The sequence below is a fragment of the Triturus cristatus genome, chromosome 9, assembly GCF_964204655.1.
Source record: "Triturus cristatus chromosome 9, aTriCri1.1, whole genome shotgun sequence".
Lineage (NCBI taxonomy): Eukaryota > Metazoa > Chordata > Amphibia > Caudata > Salamandridae > Triturus > Triturus cristatus.
This window is the reverse complement of record NC_140592.1, coordinates 635,862,626-635,882,959: the sequence shown is the minus strand read 5'-3', so window position 1 is coordinate 635,882,959 and position 20,334 is coordinate 635,862,626. Positions and strand designations below refer to the sequence as shown.

Genomic DNA, 20,334 nt, shown 5'->3' with positions numbered 1-20,334 from the left:
CCAGTTAAACCGTGGCCTATGTATAAGAAGAAAAGAAAACGGTCTCCACTCAAAGGAGATTTAAACTAGAAATTTGCCTAGATAGCAGGTGAACAGAGGGTAGGAGGAACATATTACATTGAGCAAGGGCCTCTATACTCAGACATGCCTGTCTCCCATGCAGGGTTGAGCAAGAACAAACTCCTGGTTTTCCTGCGCCCGGCGGATCTCAGTGATGAAGACATCGAATCTGACCCACGCCAGTTCTCCAGCCCAGACCTCCAGGAGCTCCTGGGGCCTATTTTTGACCAACCCAGAAAGGGACCTTCAGCGACACAAAAACCTTTGATTGAGGAGACCTGCAAACCCACAAAAGGCCTGGGGCCCTCAACGCCTGTGCCAGCAAACACCTCAGACAGCACGCCCCTGGTAAACGTCAGTCTGTGGTGAGGGAGCAGCTAGGGCCTGGGAATGGGCAGGGGATGGAGTTATGGTTGTGCTGGTTGTCAGAATGAAAAGTGTGAACGGGTGTGTGAGGGAGTGGATGGCTTTGGAAATAAACCACTGATGGAGTGACTGGGCCAGGATTAGGGTCTGGAGGCCAGTCGTTTGTTGAGTGCTGTTCTAGGATGCTCCGGGAGCGTGTGGAAGGTCTGATTAGGGAGCACCAACAGTAGAAGAATTCAGTTTGAGGTTTCGGGCACACACATGACATAACCCAGGTCTGCCATCAATCTTATCTATCCCAAAGTTTGAACTGTACTTATTTTATTATTCCATCTCTTTCCTTTCACTCCTTGTTTGTCTCAAACCTCCACATCTACTCCGCACAGTCACCTTTTCCGTTGCCTATGTCTTGTCTCTCCTTTCATCCCTAAAGCTTCCCTCTTCTTCCCTTTCCATATCGCCCCGTATATTGTTCACACACATTGCTTCCACATCTCCACCCCTCCTTTCTCTGTGTATTTCCAGTGGCACATCTGTCTCCACATCCAGCTCTCTCGCCTGCCTTGAGCTCTTTCCCTACATCTTTCTGCCTGTTTGTTGTAATACTGTTTTGATGACCCTTCTTTACTTCCTTAGTCATTCTCGATCTCTCCTTCCTCTTTTCCCCAGTTTCTCATTTCTCCCTTCTGTCTTCCTTTGTCAACTGTGTCCTTCCAAAAATTGGTCTGAAGCCCTGGGATTCGTAATCTTGAGCTGTGGATGCCTGTTACGGCTCATTTACTTAAATAGAGGCCAAGGCATTCAGCCATATGTATTTTTGCAGCAAGGGTGTTCACATACATTTGAGTTCTTGCTTTACTTTTCTGGAGAAGTCAACCACTGACGCTGTGCCAACCACATGTCAACAAGGGGCACAACTGCTGGGATTCATCTTATTGACTGCTAACTAGAACCAATTGCCACACACTTTTTTAATTCGATCTTGGAACTCATGAGACACAGAAGTGGGCAGCATTCTAGCTTCAAGAGGCAATGCAGTACTGATAACTCAAGTAGTGAGGAATGCCCCAAGTTTACTTGCGAGACGTACTGTAGTGTAATATGCATGGTTAAGTGAATGTCTGTATTTTGTTGGAGAAAATTTTCCAATTTCGCATGCCCCTAGTTTTTATAACCTCATGGAGGAAATGAGGCATAGTTGAAAGTTTACTTCGTAATGATACTCAGAGACTACTACAGCATAGTGCTGTTGACTAGGACGTATTGATGCATTCTAGTATGCTTAGCCAATTTAATTGAGCAAGCAAGGGCTTCCTAAGAAGATAACAGGTCTGCTGTTCTCTTGGTATAAGTTACATGAACTATACTGCTCTACATTTCTAGGAATTGGTAACTCATCCACAAACAAATAAAAAGAATCATTGTAGAGTGTGATTAGTGTGTATGCCGGATGTAAGGAAGCCTGTGTAGAGAATTAACTGCGTTCTCGGTGATGGAAAAAAGATTCAGTGTTTTAAGTATTTTTTTGCACGTCCAAATAGATGTCGTTTAGCGTGTTAATTGCATGCTGGTAGCAAATTCAGTAAAAGTAAGAAAACCTTGATGAGTACAATCAAGCTTGCTCGTTGTTAGGTCATCTGTCTTAATATTTTTGTTTCAAATTCTCCCACGTGTGCTTATCTCCTTTACTTAAAACGGCAGGACTGCATGACAAGAAATTAGAAAATTAGATCAGGTCAGCAGAGTAATGCTTCTTCCTGATGGCTACTTTTAACCGCTGATTCCTCACATTATGACTATACCCAGATGCCATACTGAATCCGAAAGATGCAAAGCAGTACTCCTGTTTGCCAGCAGGTAGTGCTGTGCATCTCTGCGTCAATGCTGTTCTGCTCTAGTCTTGATGTACCATGAGTTACCGGGCCCATCCTTGATGTTGAAGTCTTTAGAGAGATAATGCTTTTCATTTTTGGCACACTTCCAGCTCTCACTGGCACACCTTTCGGCCCCAAGGATCCATAGACCCCCCTATTCGGGGTCTCACTATAGCGTTCACCCATGTCCCATTTGGGCTCCTTGAACGCACTTTGGTTTGCCTCATCAGCATCTGGCTGGGTACCACAGCCCATGTCCGCTCCTCGAACATTGGCATTGGTGCCGGAGAAGGTTGGTGCCGGAGAAGGACCCGCAACCTATTGTGTTGCCTGACTCCCAGCCGTCCCACCCTCTGCCGCAGTCACGCCCAGATCTTGAAATGCCGCAACCTATAATACACCTGTTGTACTCTGATACAATTCCTCTACTGCACAGATGCACACTCATATTGCACCAGCTTTTTGTCTTGGACTCTGATCAGAGCCTGACTTATACCAGCAACAGAAGACGGCTATTCTTTCAAAACTGTTATCAGGAGGGCTACTGAGGTCCTTGATCTCCACCTCCTCACTATAGAGGTTCAAACAAACTTACAACTTAAACCTCTTTTGCCCTCAATGCTGGTTTCATGAGTGTATCATGTCCCTTCCCCTCGCACCTAATCTTCAGTTCAGCTGACAAATTGACCGTCTCCATAGACGTGCCCCTGGCGACCAAGATTTTGTACCCCAATCCAACCCAGAGTTTGGTGGTGCAAGCATCCACCAGTAGATTTAACTGTAATGCTTTTCCAACAAGATAGGAACTCAAAACAAGGGGGGTATCTTTGGCAAGCATAATATGTTCTTCAGCTAGTCTTGCCTTGAGGTCCATTAATGCAAGCTGCCTCCTTTAGACATTATACTCATGCACTTTGGGCCTGTGCAATCTGCACCTCCATGTGTGAAGATTGAGTGTCAGGAGTGGAGTTCTTTTGATTTCACCTCTGAGGTTGTTGTCATTCTAGCTGCTGAGCACCTTTCAACAAAATCTGTAAACCAGGGCATTGGGACAAGTTTGTAGTGTGGTACCCAGCAGTTAGACCGCTGGTAAAACTGTTAGGTGTGTTGTTTTTGTTTTTGGCCAAGCTAGGCCTTGCTGAGTACAGAGTTACAGGTTAGCTCTTTCGTCCTTTTTACAAGAGCAGCTGTCCTTGCTCAAATCACCAGCTATATGTTGTAAACCTTTTATAAATGTGTCATGTTTTCACCAACACACATTGTAATCTACTTTAGCACTTAAATGTAATCCTAACCTTGCTGCTGTGTACCCCTTTTGAACCAATGTTGTGTCTGTCCGTTTTCAAAACAGTCTTGCTGTTGGCGACAGCATTCGCATGCCTGGTGGGTGAACTTTAGGCCCTCTCCGTCCAGCCTCTTTATACCACTTTTTCCCCAGACAAACCGGTGCTCAGAACTCAAACGGTATTCCTGCAAAAAAAAGGAACCAACTTGCGGCTGACCAAGGTTCTGCACCTCTACTTCTTAAATAAACAATTAAATATGTTGTCCGTGCAATCTCGTCCAGAGTATGCCGCACTTATACTCCACTGGAGAGCCAGATAAGGAGATTAAAAAAATTGAAGAACGGTGCACCAGAATGAAGTTGAGAGAGATCCGGATGTATTCCAAAATATATATTCATTTATTAATGTTTCTTAAAATTAGGATTTGAACATCAGCCAACGCGTTTCATTCCAAAAGGAACTTCGTCAGGGCAAAATTCGTATGATACATTCAGCGTACCACTGGGTTCCAGTTACGTCAAATCTAGTAGAAACCAAGTCCTTCGTATTTCACAATCAAAGTCTCATCAAAATATATATTGCGTTGGCACGCCAGGTGCATGTCCTCAATATCTGTCAGACAGCTATGTGGGCATCCGTGCACTCTTAAAAAGAGCTCTGCTGCCTCGACAGTGTGGTCTGTAGAGATGGGCATTTTGCCTGTTTGGTCCTGCAGGACGTAATAGTCTGAGCCATTCCACAGACCCATCACCTTTGGAGGTAATGCTTTGATATCTATGGTATCTATTCATAAGGTAAGCAATCTGCAGTTGGAAGTAGCCATCAAAAGAACAAGTTCCTTACCTTTGGTAATTCTCTTTTCAATGGATACTCTATCTACCTACAAAGTCCTCTCAGCCCTTCCACCTCCCCATTCTTTGGTACAATCTTATCCATCTAAAATGATCCCAATCTAGGAATCTGCACACTGGTTTGTTCAATTCGCTAATATGCTCCATGTATGGCATGGGTGACGCTTATATGCAGCTCTGTTGATCCGAATCGGAGCTGAACGACATAGGTGCGGAGTTGCACGGCTCCACCTGCCTGAGCGCAGGAACACTGCTTTGAATTTTCTAGGTCCAGTCTGGTGCCTGTGGATATTCAGAAGGTGAGGATTATGCAGTTCGAGTATCTACAGAAAGATTGTTAGCGGAGATAAACTTTTACAGAACTGTGACCTAAAATAGGCTTGTGTGGCAAGTGTTTCAAACTTTATCATTATGGGTAAAATATCAATTCAAGTTTAAACCATAAGCTTGAACCTCCTTATTGCTGCTTTGATTAATGTTCTAAGAGCTGAAACTTTGGGGAACACTAATTTCAATTATTAAGTTGCCTATGTTGACATTAAAATCTAAATACATGCTCTCTCTTACCACAGGCACAGTCACAGACGAAACGCCTTCTGGGCATGGAAGAGATTCAGAAATTCTTCGCTTCTGGCAAAGAGGGTACAAGCGAGGAGACGCTGCAGGTGAGTGCCTGGGGGTATCTGTTTCTGGTTAGAGGGCCAAGAAAAGTTGCATTATCTGTAAGAACTTGAAGGTTTCTCTTGGGTTGCAATGGATTTTGTTAGTCTGGTCGATGTCTCAGGTCGAGGATGGCATATCCTCTGGGCAGCAAAGTTCTTGTCAGAGCCGAGGGTCTTTGTTTCTCTGTTAAACTTGTGACATTTTGAGTGACAACCTGGTTTGTTTCAGGAATTGGAGTCACTGGACCTGGAGATGCTGGCCCCGTACATTTCAATGGACGAAGATTTCTTGCTGAACTCTGCAGGACAACTGTCCTGGGAAACGAAGGATGCCAGAGTGCCAGAGATCTGTGTTCAGAAGTCCACCTTATCTGCCTCTTTAGTTGTACTTACGACCAGTACCCAGCAAGACCAAAATCACTTTCAGATTAGAGAGAACCTTTTTGGTTGGGAGGGTGAGACTTGTTTAGCTCCCTCTGGAATAACTCGGTCTACAGAAGAGGTTCATTTGCATCCACTTGACCTCAGAGAAGGTGCAGTGTTGGATTCAACAGAGGCTGAAGTGCCAGAAGAGACGAGGGAAGGAAGCCACACCGGGACACAGCTTAAGCACCGGAAGAGGTAAGAATGGCCACTTTGGGCAGCTTTTGATATCGGACGGTGATTGGACGGAAGTGTGAATTTAGTGGAACAAAGTATTAACTCTAATTTTTGGCTCCCTGTGTTTTTAAAATGTAAACAAACTGTATGGGGTAAGGAACATTGTCACACAATTGTTAGATATGCTAGGAAAAAGATTTGCTGGTGGGAGTTGATGAGTATTGTTCGCCTCCCACATTGATTTCGGTGGTCATCCATCTTTCTCTCACCAATGTAACTTTAAATCAGTAAAATGCACCACTAGTGTTTTCCTGCATCATATATAGGGCTCCCGGTTTTATGGTATTTATTTCTTTGCCATTTCTGTCTGTATTTATACATATTTATTTTTTGGGCATTTTTCCTGTATTTATCCACATTTATTTTTGCCACAAGCAAAAGACGACGCTACAGCTAGTATTTTTCCACATTTATTTTTCCTTCACCTACACTTTTCTTTCTTTGTTTCTATCTTTCTCTATTTGTTTATTTCTATCTGTTTTACTTCCTTCCTAAATTATTTTCTTCATCCCTCTTGTAGCTTACAGGCATGCAATAGTGGCAGCCAAAAGTGACTATTTTGCAACCAAAATTAGGAAGGATGGCAATTCGGCCAAGGAGCTTTTCAAGACTATAACATCTCTTGCCAAACCGCCGCAGGATAACACCTACCGACCTGACCTGGAAACCTGCCAAAAGTTGGCGGTATATTTCCAGGAGAAGGTACAGACTATCTACAATGAGGTCAGTAGTATGTCCCCTAGTGCAGAGTGGGGCGAGCAGAGCCAGGAACCTGGCCCTAGGGGCTCTACGGTTCTCAGAGTTTGCTCCGATCACGGTGGAGGAAACTCGTAGGCTAATCCTCTCAATCAATTCAGGATCACCCTTAGATCCTTGTCCGCCATCAGTCTTTCATTTGGCTGCCGATGTGATTGCGGAGGAGTTATCTAAGCTAGTTAATATAGCATTGCAGTCCGGTTGCTGTCCCGCAAGCTGGAAGAGGGCAATAATCAAGCCGCTGCTAAAAAAAAAAAAACCTACACTAGACCTCCCTGGTCCTAAAAACTATCGGCCCATTGCCGCCTTGCCCATGGCGGCCAAGATTCTGGAGAAGGAGCTAAATCGCTCCTTGACGGCATATTTGGTGTCCTATGATCTACTCGACTCTTCTCAGCATGGTTTCCGCGCCCAGCACTCCACAGAGTCAGCACTTTTGATGGCAGCGGAAAATGTTCGTACCATAGTTGATGGGGGAGGGCAGGCAGTCCTGGTGATGTTGGATCTCTCGGCTGCCTTCGATACCGTGAATCATAAGATGCTGATTCGAAGGCTCCAGGAGTTTGGTGTCCAGGGGACTGCATTGGCCCTACTAGCTTCTTTTTTGGAGGGTAGGGAGCAGAGCTTGTCATGGGATGGTCTACAGTCCGACCCGTTTCACTTACCATGTGGAGTGCCACAGGACTCTGCTTTATCTCCCACGCTCTTCAACATCTATGTAGCCCCTTTGGCCAAGCTCATTAGGGCGCATGGTTTCACTATCATCTCCTATGCTGATGATTCCCAGCTCATTGTGTCTGCTGGTGAAGAAGCAAAGGACACTGCCATTAAGTTCCATAGTTGCATGTCAGAAATCATGAGATGGATGCGAGAAAATTGTCTGAAAATCAATACGGAGAAAACGGAGATAATAGAGTTTGGCCGGGGACACGTGTGGAATAACTCTTGGTGGCCGGCAGAGGCTGGCGAATGCCCCCGCCCCGTACCTAAGGTCAAGAACTTGGGAGTGGTGTTTGACAATCAGCTCAATTTTTCTGCCCATGTCAATCTTGCCTCCTCCTGCTCTTATCTAGTCAGGACGTTGCGGAAGATTTTCCCTTTTATCAAACCTGATCTGCGCAGGAATGTGGTGGTGGCGCTAGTCCTGTCCAGAATGGACTATTGTAATGGATTACTATTAGGAATTAACAAGACCTTAATGAGGAGATTGCAAGTTCTGCAGAATGCGGCAGCCAGACTCTTGCTAGACGTTACCAGAGATCAGTCTGTCGCCGAGGGAATCAAGGCACTGCACTGGCTCCCAGTCCAGCAGCGCATAGATTTTAAGGCCCTATGCCTAGTACACAAGGCTGTGTTTGGGGGGGGAGCCAAGGAGGTCCAGAAGCTTTTTACTCCCTACTCCCCGGGTCGAGCACTTGGGTCCTCATCTCAATGCCTTCTTAAGCTAAACCGTGTCAGGAAAGCCAGATGGGGCGGCAGAGCCTTTTCGTTTCATGCCACCAGTCTCTGGAATAAGCTTCCTGGCTCTCTGAAACTAACAGTCATCAAATGTTCAGAAAACTGTTAAAAACACGGCTTTTTGATGTGACCAGGTGTTAAGATGGGGCTGTATCTCTCTACTTACCAGCGCCAAGACGCTTCGGCAATCGTTCGCGCTTATCAAATGGCTATCCTATCCTATCCCTCTCTCTCTCTTAAACCCTCCCTCCGTCTCTTCTTTACTGAATTTCTGCTTTCCTTCCTCTCTTCCTGCCTTCTTTTCCTGCTCCCATTCTTCCTGCTTTTGCAACAACTGTCTGAGAGAGGCATGGGATAACTATCACTCCTCACCTACCCGTGGCTGGAATTGTTTATTTATAATAAAGACAAATGTCATCCCGTGTAGCACAGTACTTATTGATTTTTAACAAGTTAACTCTGGATTGGAGCAGGGCAGCGCGGCAACATTTTCTGGTATTTTGCAGTTTTTACATATAAATACAGACAAAGGAAACATTGTTTTCCGTCTGTATTTATATGTAAAAATCTGTTTAAACAGAAAACCGGGTGCCCTATTCATAAACTAGTCAAATAGGGAAAGGGGGAGGGGCAGCAGTGTTTTCTTTTCCAGGAGGCGACTTTACTAGAGTCCCACCAGGCTTGCATCCAGTGAGTTTTGTTTCAAAACTGAATTTCCATCTTTGGTTTTGTTTCTCAGGGCATTTCAGCAGTCTGAGGAAGTGGAATCTGAGGCGGCAGATGTCCCTAAACGTCCTTGTCTGTCACAGTGTGGCCACTTGGACCTGTCTGTCCAGAGAATGGTAGGTTTCACATCATAAACCCAAAAACCTAGTGTAAGATGTTTGTGCTAACTGTGGAACGTGGCAGTGTGTATTGATGAGGGTTTGGAAGGTAGCAGTTTGCTTTTAACAGGACTTTATTACAGGGGTCCCTGAAGAGTGCTGACGGAAGAAACACGGAAAGGCATGACCAAGAGCGAGTTCTCACACAGAGGAGGCTGTCTATGCTGAATCAGCCTCTAGGTGAGTAAAGTGTAGGATCAGTGGCCAGTGATCAAGGGGTGTCGGGGTTGTCAAGCTGAAGTTTCTTTCACTCCGTGGTTTTACTGTCTTTTATTATTTATATGAGCGCTTCATTTCCCATTGAGAGGCACCGAAGAGCATTTTTTCATGGGTAGCATGCTACACCATGCTGGAGTGTGTGGTTGGCAGTGTTATATTTCTGGTGATCTTATGTGGCAAGCGTTGTTGTGTCAAACATGAAAGCATAGAGAGGTGCTCTCATATGGTGTAGGACACAGCTCTTCGCACAGTGATGAAAGAGGTGAGAGAGATGGGTGTTCGTAATCTAATTGCAATTAGATTGCGTTTATGTATTACCCTACCAGTCCTATGTTAGGATTCACGGTTTCATTATGCTAGAAGCAGAAAAAAAGAGGCTAGATTTACCTGGATGATCTGTGTTATGGGTAGTTGAGTTGGGAGGGAGACTCTAACATACAGGCAGCAACACAGCACCACGTTAGCCAAACAGGCAGTGGGGTGCTCGCGGAAACTGAAAGAGGGGTAATCAAAGAAGGCCCAGCAATCCATAGGGCAACATGGAAAGGCACAGACTGTCAGATGATGCTAAATGGGTGACCAAGGACGTTTGTGACATGAGCAGTAGTTGTGCAATGCTTAAAGTCCGGGATACCTTCTAGTCCGAATCCACTTCAAGACCAAGGAAAGAAGGGTAAGTGAATTGAAGGTTGGCAACCTGAGCAGAAGCCACACAATCTGTAAAGGCTCCAGATTGCATGTTCTCCTGCTAAACAAAAGGACGCCAACATTTAGAACATGGGTTTGCACCCCAAGGTCCTCTCGCGTTCCTGAAGGCTCCAGAATGCAGATGAGCAGGAGTCTTGTGGGCCCTAGTTGGCTTATGTCTCGGGCCTTAGCCAACTTGGCATCCTGCATTTGAGAAGGTTGAAGACAAAGAACTTTGTAGGTTGCTTTTCTGACAGCACAAGAACTAATAGGCCAGCTTCGCATTACCCTCTACCCGCACCTCTTCATACAAGACTAATAGGTTTCTTAGATCCCAGAGACCATTGCTGTATTTTACCTGAGGTGGCATCTTTCGTCCCTTGTAGAATTTGTTCCCAGACACCTTCCATGTTCATTATTATTAGGCAATGACATTTCAGGACATTTCAGGATAAAAATTAGATGAAAGAAAGCTCGTCCTGCTTTTGTTTTGGCTAGGACAGGAGAATGCCAGATTTCTTAGTTTTGTTCAGTCCTAGCTCACCTCTGTGGGGAAGTTAGAAATAGTTATGGTAAGGAAATGGAAAAGTGAGAAAACCATGCTCTGGCTGTAGATGAATTTCCATTATTTGTGGTTTGAAAGTGGAGAAGCTTCAGATATCCATGATTTTCTAGAACGTGCATTCACATACCGTGATAATGTAAAGGGATGATGCTAGAGTGCATTTCGCAGGAATAAATCCTAAAATGTTTTGGTCGATCAGTGTCTTTAGAAGATAACTCTCATACAGAAAAAATAATTTCCCACTTTGAAATCCCAGATAGGGGCTTCCGCAGCAGGCAACCTCTGCTACTGCTGGTGGAGGCTAAGTCCCAATGTCCGAGGAGCTCCTTTCCCTCTCCTGGGTGCCCACTTCCATCCTGTAAGATGCCGAACCTAAGGCTAAAGGGTGCCAGTGATAGTGGGTCATGGAGAGCTGGTTTGAGGAGAGGATACTGCCTGTACAAATATGTGCTTTTGACCCCTTGAAGACCTGCCCAACCCGGTATTGAGATCAGCAAACCTATTTTCGCACACTTTCACCTATCATTGCTAAGTTTCCGGCATACCGTCTTTTTAGCTTATTGGAAACCTTTTCGGCTCACACGTCCGGTTTTTGAATTTGCCCCATATAGTTTTCCTTTTTAATTTGAATTTATTTATTTTTGCACCTTTTCAAATATTTTTCTTGTTTACTCTTACAGTTTTTGTGTTTTAGGTTAAAGTTTTTCACAAATTCAGGTCTTTGCCTACGGTGAAATTAAAAAATGAAGGGATCATTTTTGACGTGTAGTGTGCATAATGTTGCCTCACATAAGCTATACAACATATCAATTTTGGTTTATTTAAAATTTACATTAATGTACGACTAGAATGGTCAGTCGCATTAAAAGCAGGAAAATGTTGACATAAAAAATCTGAGTTATGTAAAATTTAAGCTTAATCTATTAGTTCTATAGATCAAAGTTTAATAGCAATGAAGGGTCCTCAGTTGTGCCTTTTGTAGTTGACCTGACAACAAAACATCTAACAATGCGATACGAGATTTGATTCAAAATCCATCAAGCTTATTACAACAATTCTAGTTTCAGGCTACAATGCCATTAAAGCTTGAAGACTAATTGTCCTATTTTGAAATTAGGTGTTTTTAGCGACATCTTTATCTTAGTCTCGTTAAGGACCTTCCCTCCTTTAATTAAAAAAATTAATAAGCACGCGAGAAAAGCCTCTTTCTCATGAACATTTTCTCCCAAAGTTTAAAATCACCTCGTTGGCTTCCGCGCGGTGTCTGAAATCAGGGCGCGAAGATTATAACAGGAACACCAGACTTCCTTAGGTTTCGACTTTTTTTCCTAGCGTTTTAATTGTGTAAAGAATGGTTCTGATCGTCATTTTTCACTGAGGACTGCAAGTAAAGAGATTTTATTTATTCAGCAGTTTACAAAAAATATAATTTGCATGTAACTTCCTATTTCAGAGCACTTTACATATAATCCGCATCATATGAAAAAATAACGCAACACCTACGACAGAGTGGGATAAAAAAGAAAATGTATTAACGTCCTGTAGATTAAGGGATAGAAAACTGAAGAATGAGAGAGAGTTAGTCTAACAGTTGGGTAATGTTACATTTTCAAGCTCACAGTGTCCAGTAGCTTCGAAGGTGCGTAATATTGATTAGCACCAAAAGAAAAAGTGTGTGTGTGTGTGTGTGTGTGTGTGTACGAACGATATGGTAGTGAAAATTAATACTATTTAGAGCAATTGTACTAACAAACACCTTTATTTCTAAAGCGAAAAATTAGAATTTTAGTTTATTATCATAGTCCAGCAAAAGTGGCATGAGAAAAACACGTTTTACTGCTTCACAGATTGCATGTAATACCAGCCCTTGTTGAGGTAGGGGCAGGGCATCATTACACACAAGGCTTTGCGTATTGTGAGTCACGGCTCCTCCCTACACTCAACTATGGTGATAAATAGCATATTGCACTCAGTGCATCAGCATGTATGTTATATGTATATATATTACCCAGTGGAAGTCGCCACTGTCACGATTTACTTGTCCTTTCCAGTGAAAAGGTATTCTTTGATTTGCCTATGACTTTTGACCCCATATGCGGATATGCACCAAATCTGGTAGCTGCATGGTGTATTTGTCTAAGGTCTGGCGTGCCAATTTTCATTTGGATCCACGCAGGAGGAAAAAAGTTAAAAGGGGTGGGGTTTGAAAACCCATGTTTTCTCATTTTAGCTCCCATAGAAAAGTTTGCTTTCACTATAGCCCAAACCGCTGATCATATTTACACCAGACTTGGCATGAAAGTGCATGTTTACTTGGGGTGCTTTCGTTGCTTTGCTGTATATCTGCTCAGTAGTTTTGGAGATATGAGCATTTAAAAAAGCTGCAGCTCACGCTTGATAGGGTTACGGCATTTGTGCATCTGTTCCTTTTAAAATCACTGTATAGAAAATCGCAAATGTTTTCAATTACATTTGAATTTTATCAAATGTGATTGGCTGAACGAGATTTCGTTTTTCCACCAGTATGTGCGATCTAAAAGCAGAATTTTATGACGAGCACAAAAATGACTGTTTTGTGCAAAAAATGAAAGAAAAATAAAAAATTGCAAAATAATTTTAAAGAAAGAAAAACTTCCCTGCGAACAGCCAAAGGACATTTTGTAACTTTTTTTAGTGAATACACTCACACTTACGTATTATGCTCTTTATTATTTTGGTGAGTGTGGGGAATCACAGTTACTCTCAAGAGGTGAAACGCTTAGTATTAGTGAGTCGTGATGCACCTTCTTCAAACAATGATAACGAGTTGCAAATATGTTTTATGCTATGGCAGTTTTTATCATGGTTATTTTATTTTTTTTAATTAAAGTTTAAGAAGCGATGCAGAGTTAAATTAATGCAGTGAAGTAAAATCACATTAAAGAAGTCAATACTATGTTTCTCGTGTCAGTTTGGCTGTAATGTGGTAATATGAAATTTGACCTTTGAGCTATAGTAAATAATGTTAAAGGTGTGTTTATTACTACAACTAAATAGCATGTTCTGTTGGGGTACATTTATTTTCAATAGCATGGTGTAAATAGATTTGTTGTGCTTGTGAAATAAACTGTGGCCCATTATTAGCTATTACCATAATGGAGCGGAACTGACTTGAACACATTGAGTGTCTCTTCTTACTGATTCCCATATATGATCACTTTAGAGAAGAAAACAGCTGGGGCCATAGTTACACTGCCTGTTTATTGTGGGTTTATTTCACTACAATGATTTAGCCCCTTGTGTCCTGGCTATGGTTCAACACCATTGTTTAGAAGTAGTGTACTGCATAAACCATATATGAAGACATTTCAGTGAAAGTTCCTGAGTTTCACTCCAAACGTACTCTTGAATAAGCTAATAAATTGAAACCAATTCAAGACGTGCCTCTTTGGTCTGCTCTTTGTCTGGGTCCACCGCAATGAAACAGAAGTGTAGTCTTTTCCACTACCATGTGGTAGTCCCAATGGGCACAATCAAAATGGCCGCGAGTTGCTCAGTGGCTTAAACAATTCCAAAATCTAATCACCAAAAGTTGTAATGCTTATTGGTGATTTTTCGTGCCTGTTGGCGTCTTCATTCATGCTCTTGTAGAAGTTCAAAGTTTCATATCAAACTCATGTTTGAAGTCGTAGGTTACTAATCCATGTTTACATTGAACTGTTACTGTGACGGTTTTTGTTGTACTTATAACTTTGTCGCCATTTGACAAATCTGCTCAAAACTTTCCCAAATAGATGTCATGCACCTCTACTCCTTCCAGCCTTTTTACTGCTGCAGGCCGAGAGAGCTGATTGGCAGGTGTACCCCAGAGATAAATGTTGGGGCTGTCATTCTAGGACTTGGAGTCTCTGTCCCTGTGTTCTAACTTTGTTTCACTAAACTAGTATAAGGGTGTAGGGACATCCCAACTCTCTGGCACTGGCGGGGAGGGGGAGATGGCTGGGTGGGGACCCAAAGACCCTCCTACCAGGGTCCAAAAGTGTAAAAAACAAAAAAAACACTTTTTTATTGTACCACAGGACCTCATGAGACTGTAGTGCTGGATCTTTTTGGAGCCTATGTTTAGGCTTAACTTCCTGGGTACCACTGTACCATGCAACATATCCAAGAAATGCTTGCAAATAAAATTTAGGTGCGGGATCCATGGTGGGTTGGGTGCTGAACCCACCTTGCTTCGCATGGCCAAAAATTGTCTGAATAGGAAAAAAAAAGTGACATTATAGTTGGGTATGGTAATAAGATCTTAGCATACACAAAAAAAACAAGAATTCACAGGAAAAAAGCAAAGGTTAAAGTGACAAAATAGTTTGGGGTTGAAATCACATAAAAGCTAATGTTTAAAACCAGTAAAACACAAATTCACCAGTTACTGATTTTGACCCAACTATCACTTTTATCCCTGCTTATGACCTCACTTGTATTCTTGTGTTATTTCAACTTCGAATTATAACACCACTTTAGCCTTAGTTTTTTTCAGGGAATTTACGTGTTTTTTGTTATGACATTCAGCCAGCTTTTGTCTGTGTACAGCTGAATGTTGGCTGCAGGGCTTGTGTGTGTGCAACCTGCCACGGATCCTCAACCCACATTTATTTGTTCAAGTTACTCTCAGAGAAGCTTGTATTGTACCATGGCATCATGGGCGCTAAGCTGGAGTAGCAGCTCCCATGGGACCCAGCGCAGCACTCCCTGAAGGCACCAAAGAACTTCTTTCAATTTCGGGCTCTTGGGGGGAGGACAACCACCCGTGGCTCTTGGGGGGGGGGGGAGGGAACGCACCCTAAGACTAGGGGGTCAGGGTGTCCCTACCCAGTCCCCTTGTACTACTTTGTTGGAATAAATTCAGGACAAGGGGACAGGGTCCCTCTCTGAGTCCTGGAATGGTGGGCGCAGCATTAGTTTCAGGGTTGGGCCCAGCTAATCCGATCTCTCGTTTTACAGTGCCGAAATTGCTGGCAGCCAATCAGTGTTTTTTTCTGTGAGCTATATATATGCAGATGTGCAGAGTGTAATTTGCTATTTATTACCACTGCAGAGTGTGGGAAGGGGCAATGACTCTTATGAAAGCCCAACTGCAGTTAGACGATATGGTGGCACATAGGAAGGAGGTGGTACTACCACTTATCAAAGTCTTTCCATAGTAATCCAAGGAATAGCAGCAGAATGAGCAGCTTTATAAGCCTCTCTCCCTAGGGAAGGGAGAGCTAGAAGAATGTAATCAAACTATCACTCATGGCATATTTGCATGATTTAATGCAGCCGGTCCTACATGTATTAATCTGTCGAGAGAGGATTTCATGTTTTCTTGTCACTAGTGACAGATAATCTTGGATAAATGGGCCCTGGATTACGAAGGGACACTGAGCTCTTCTTTTGGTTAATGCCTTGTCAAAGGAGCGAGTGTCCTTTCATTGCAGCTCCACTGCAATCTTTCTTGTCACTGGAGTAAAAGAGTTAGAACCTCAGTGTAAGTGAAATCATAATTTGTGCTTCTTATACTAAAAAAAAAAACTTGTTGGAATGAGTGGATGAACAGTATGACTAATGGGGAGAATTGGGTTTCCAGCATAACTGTAATCTGGGAATGAGGTAAGGCTGGTATATTATTTCAGGATATTAAAGGAGTAGTGAAAATTGATCAGTAGCTGTGGAATTTACTAGAAATGAGGCCATGTATTGTGAGGAGTTTTTGACTGTGACCAGGGAATCCAGGGATTAAGGGTGGTACAACTTGTGCCAAGGATAGGGGGATACCAATTTCACCAAGTTGGGGAATAAAGTGGGACTTGGCATGACCGGGACATGAAATGAATAAGAGGCTGTGCATAACTGTAGGCAAGGAATGGGGAGTTCCTAATAATTAGTATTAGTTAATGGGGGCACTTAGTATAGTGAGGGTTACTGAATGAGGAGAGTTAGGATTTGAGGGTATGGAATGTTGTGGTGGGCCCTGAATATGTGTGTTAGTATTTGGGTGGATCTGGAACACAAGTATTGATATCATTCAATGACAGTTAAGGGAGATGTATGGTTTGCAGCAATACATACATAAGTCCCCAACTACAGGGAAGCTAAAGTTGGACTTGGTACAGCTAAGCATGGGATATTAATGCGACCTACCAGAAACGTATTCACATTTGGGGTTTGTAGCCATGATAGTGAGTTGCGCAGACTGTTCTGGTTGACGTAGTGGACCTAATAGACTCTTCATTTCTTTCACAGTTCTTTTCAGCAGTATTCACCCATTTGTGACAGAGGATCCTGCACTGTCAGAGCTGGCACAGAGTGACGATGAGCAAGAGCCTCTGCAGTCAAGTGGGGCGCACTACCTGTCTGAAGACGAGTTTATGTGGGGCCTGGGACAGGCCACCTGAACATTACGAGCATCACTGACACCACGCACAACAATAAATACCTCACTCCACAGGCTGCCAAGTGAATGCTCGCAGCTAGGCATTGACACTTGCAACGCAATACCTCAGCACTCCATCAGTGGAGCCAGAAGCCTCAGCCCACAGGAGAGCCACTTCAGAGACTGTCCTCGCCAGCCCTGGTGGGAATCTGTCCCAATAACTGTTATCTTCCACCTGCAAGAAAGGGAGATGTCCGACAAGTTGCATCATTCTCCCATGTAGGAGTACTCTTAGCAACCATGTAATCGGGTCTACTGCTACCTCTCCCTCCTGAGATTGGGAAAGCCTGACTAGATCACCACATCTGTGGCACCATCCTTACTGATCTGAGACTAAGCAAGACCTCGGTTTTCCCCTAAATCCATGCTGCCACATCAGCTGCTTTCTGCCTTGTTTGTCAAAGTTGAGCACCTTGTCTGCTGCATCCTCTTCTTCTGAGCACTTGAGCTCCATGCTTTTCACCATTGAGTGACAGTGCCACTAAACCAAGCTTTCTTCCAGCGCCATTCTGCGCTCAGTGTTGCACAGACAATAAATCTGGGTCCAGCATTAAGCAAAGACTGACTGTATAGTGTCGGGACTGCTATTTCCAAGAGAAGGGCAATGAGTGTTTTTGTCTGAAAATATTAATCTGCCAGAAACTTGGATTGTAAAATGCATGCAAAACTTATTCACTCACTGATTTAACGACCCCAACTGTTCACTCCACTCCAGACTGCAGAGGATTTTGACATAAATTCAAACCCCCCTTCCTACCTCTGCTCACACATCCCAAACTGTGAGCCATGGATCAAGTTCAGGAGTGCTGTCTTTGATCTTGGCTGGTGTTAAAATAACAGTTTAAATGTATATTTTTCTTTTTTCATACTAAATATTTTCTTTGTTTATAGAAATGAAAAAAATGGCAGCTATATAAGCCGTATGTCGTAACACACACAACTGAAATGGGGTGACCAGAATCCAATGCGGTCCAGAACCGCTCTGCAACTCTTTAATGGCAGGGTCCAGCAGCTTTAATTGGGTTATCCATAATATTTGTCTTTTATGGAAAAAATATGTTCAGCATCTTCATGTGATGCCATCAGAATGGAGAACAAGTGTGGGGCCCTGGGCAAACAGCTTTGGGAGCCTACGGGGGATACTGCATCTCTGTAAGGTACCAGGCTAAGTTACTTTACTTGACAAGACAGATGCAACACATCCATGAAGTGTGGGGCCAGTACTGCATCTCTATGGGCAGCCAGATGGGTACAAGACTTGTAAGATGCACATGCTATATAAAGCTCCCCTGATTGTCCGGTGTTTATAATGCATCTGTGGAGTACTAACTTAGGTTCAAGGCATTTGAAGAGTGCTAGATTGGCCATGCCTTTTTTGGGTGGTACTTGGGACATAGTGGGTATGTCTTGGTCATATACCATGTAGTGTACAGCATCACTGCTGGCAAGTTGGCGGAGAAAAATATTAGAGATGCCAGGTGAAGAAACATCAGCTCGTGTGAATAGTAAATTGGTATGAAAATATCATATGCGGGATGCAACATGGCTGTCAGGTCTCTGTAGAAATATAGGTTTCTGTAGGTTCTCTGCAGAGTGCCAGGCAAGAATCTTTTACTTAATGGTATCCAGGCAAGTGTAGATTCCCTGTAGGATGGTAGGGAGGATTGTGTCTACTTGGAGTGACTGTATAGTCCAATGTGCACATGGAGTGCCAGACAAGTTGTATGTGTTTGGTATCAGGGGGATACAGGCTCTCTTTGTGGGTGCATGCTCGTCCTACATTTCTGTTGTGTGCTAGTTGGGTCTAACATCTTTGTAGTCTACTAAGAGGGTACAGTGTGTCTTGTGGGATAGTATTTTGCTAGTGTACCAGGCAGCAATATCATCTATAAGATGTTAACTAAGACCACTGGGTGCTTGTGGGGTTGCAGGGAAGTATTTTCTACCTCTGCTCTGTCAGTTGGGCTACAGCTACGCTACAGTACCCGGTGGGTTCAACATCTCTGCTGGATTTCAGGCAGGTAAAAAAGTTCATTGTGGTGCCAGTCAGGTGAGCCAACCCCTAGTAGTTGGCCAGACATCAGTGGGGATGCTGTTAGCCACACTGTTTCTTTAATCCACCAGTGAATTATATCTATGTACTGAATTGTTTGTTGTGACAGTTGTCTGAATTTGGCAGTTTCTGTTCCAGCCAATTTGAACTCCTGATGAAATATGCAATAAAAAAACCTTTATTTAAAGAAGAAAATGCATGTATGAACTGACTGAAGACCAATAACTCTGTATTTCTGCTCTTGAATTGTTCTTTGTATTTTGAGTCTTGCTTTCAAACCACTGGAAAACACCATTGCAACTGAAAGGGTTCTGATTGACATTTCTAATTGCAGATTCCTCACCTTTAGAATTCCTTCCTGGTGCCAGACTAGATCTGGAAGTTTTCATAGCAGTGCTCCAGTGAGCCACTGGTGGCTCCGTGGGACTCTGCATTGACTTTATTCTACTCCGTAGGTGACTCAGAAACCACCCCTGTGTGCTGATGTTCATTTCTGTTCGAGGCATGTGTGCTGTAGATAAACATGCTTTGCATACTCCTGCCATCTAGTGTTGGGTCCGGATGTTTGCAAGTTGTTTTTCTTCAAAAAAGTCTTTCCAGTCACAAAGTAAGGTGACTCCTGCTTTCGGTGATAGTGCGCATGGGCCTTGACTTATTGTCAGATTTTCCACCATCGGATTTGGACGTGTGTTGCTGCGCTCCGGTTTGAAACCGCTCTTCAGGTTCCCCTCTGTGCACAATCCACTGTACCCTAGACGGTACCGTTTCCGTACGCGTTAACATGTTCTACGCATCTCAAATCGGTCAACAATTTCTCCATCTTCGATCGAAAACCTTGTGGGCGGCCATCGGGCCAGCCTTCTCCCAATGGAACGTACTCTATTCCAGTTCTGTCCTCGGTGCCATGCCAAGTACTCTCGCACCGAACCAACATCAAGTTTGTAACTTGTGCCTCTCTCCGGAGCACCAGGAGGCCGACTGTGACGCTTGTAAATCGTTTTAGTCCAAGAATAGACTAAGCGATCGTCAAGCTCGACGATGAGACTTGCAACGTCAAAGCATTCATCATACTCTGGATATCTTCGGGGAAGAATCCGAGCAAGAGGGGATCGAAGCGTCCGCCGCAGAAGAAGAGGCGTTCTCGGTTTCAGTCCAAACCTGAGCTGGAGATCGATCTGGAGTCTGAAGATGTGCCTCCGGGACAAGGTGATGTGAGTACCGAAGACCCGCTTTCCACCTAAAACCTCTTCCAAAACACATAAGGCTTCGGCACCACCTCTGTCTTCTGGCCAAGGTCCGCACCAAGACATTGTTTCTGAATCCCCACCTACCGGCTCAGCCCCGAAACAGACAGTCAAGCCTCAGGCTCGGGACCGAGTCGAACAAAATCATCTTACGATCCAAAACAATCCGTATCGAAGGACATATATAGGTCGGAGCCTTAACCCTCCGCTTAGAGACAAATCGCTCCGTAACAAAAACACAATTCAGAGCCGAAACCT

At 43.7% G+C, this 20,334-nt stretch overlaps 1 protein-coding gene across 7 annotated transcripts in view; it reads left to right on the top strand.

Moving 5' to 3' along the window:
- The window catches only part of HIF3A (hypoxia inducible factor 3 subunit alpha), a 214,309-nt gene extending 195,282 nt beyond the window's left edge, over positions 1–19,027 (top strand). For 5 of the 7 annotated variants that reach the window (XM_085625674.1, XM_085625676.1, XM_085625673.1 and 2 more), the window contains 6 exons: positions 164–408; positions 5,010–5,102; positions 5,329–5,720; positions 8,713–8,815; positions 8,941–9,037; positions 16,590–19,027. In XM_085625674.1, coding sequence (XP_085481800.1) covers positions 164–408; positions 5,010–5,102; positions 5,329–5,720; positions 8,713–8,815; positions 8,941–9,037; positions 16,590–16,741 — 1,082 coding nt within the window. In that variant the 3' untranslated portion in view covers positions 16,742–19,027. The remainder of the gene's footprint in view (positions 1–163; positions 409–5,009; positions 5,103–5,328; positions 5,721–8,712; positions 8,816–8,940; positions 9,038–16,589) is intronic. The other 2 variants (XM_085625678.1, XM_085625677.1) reach the window with 1 other exon arrangement.
- The last annotated feature ends 1,307 nt before the right edge of the window (positions 19,028–20,334 follow it).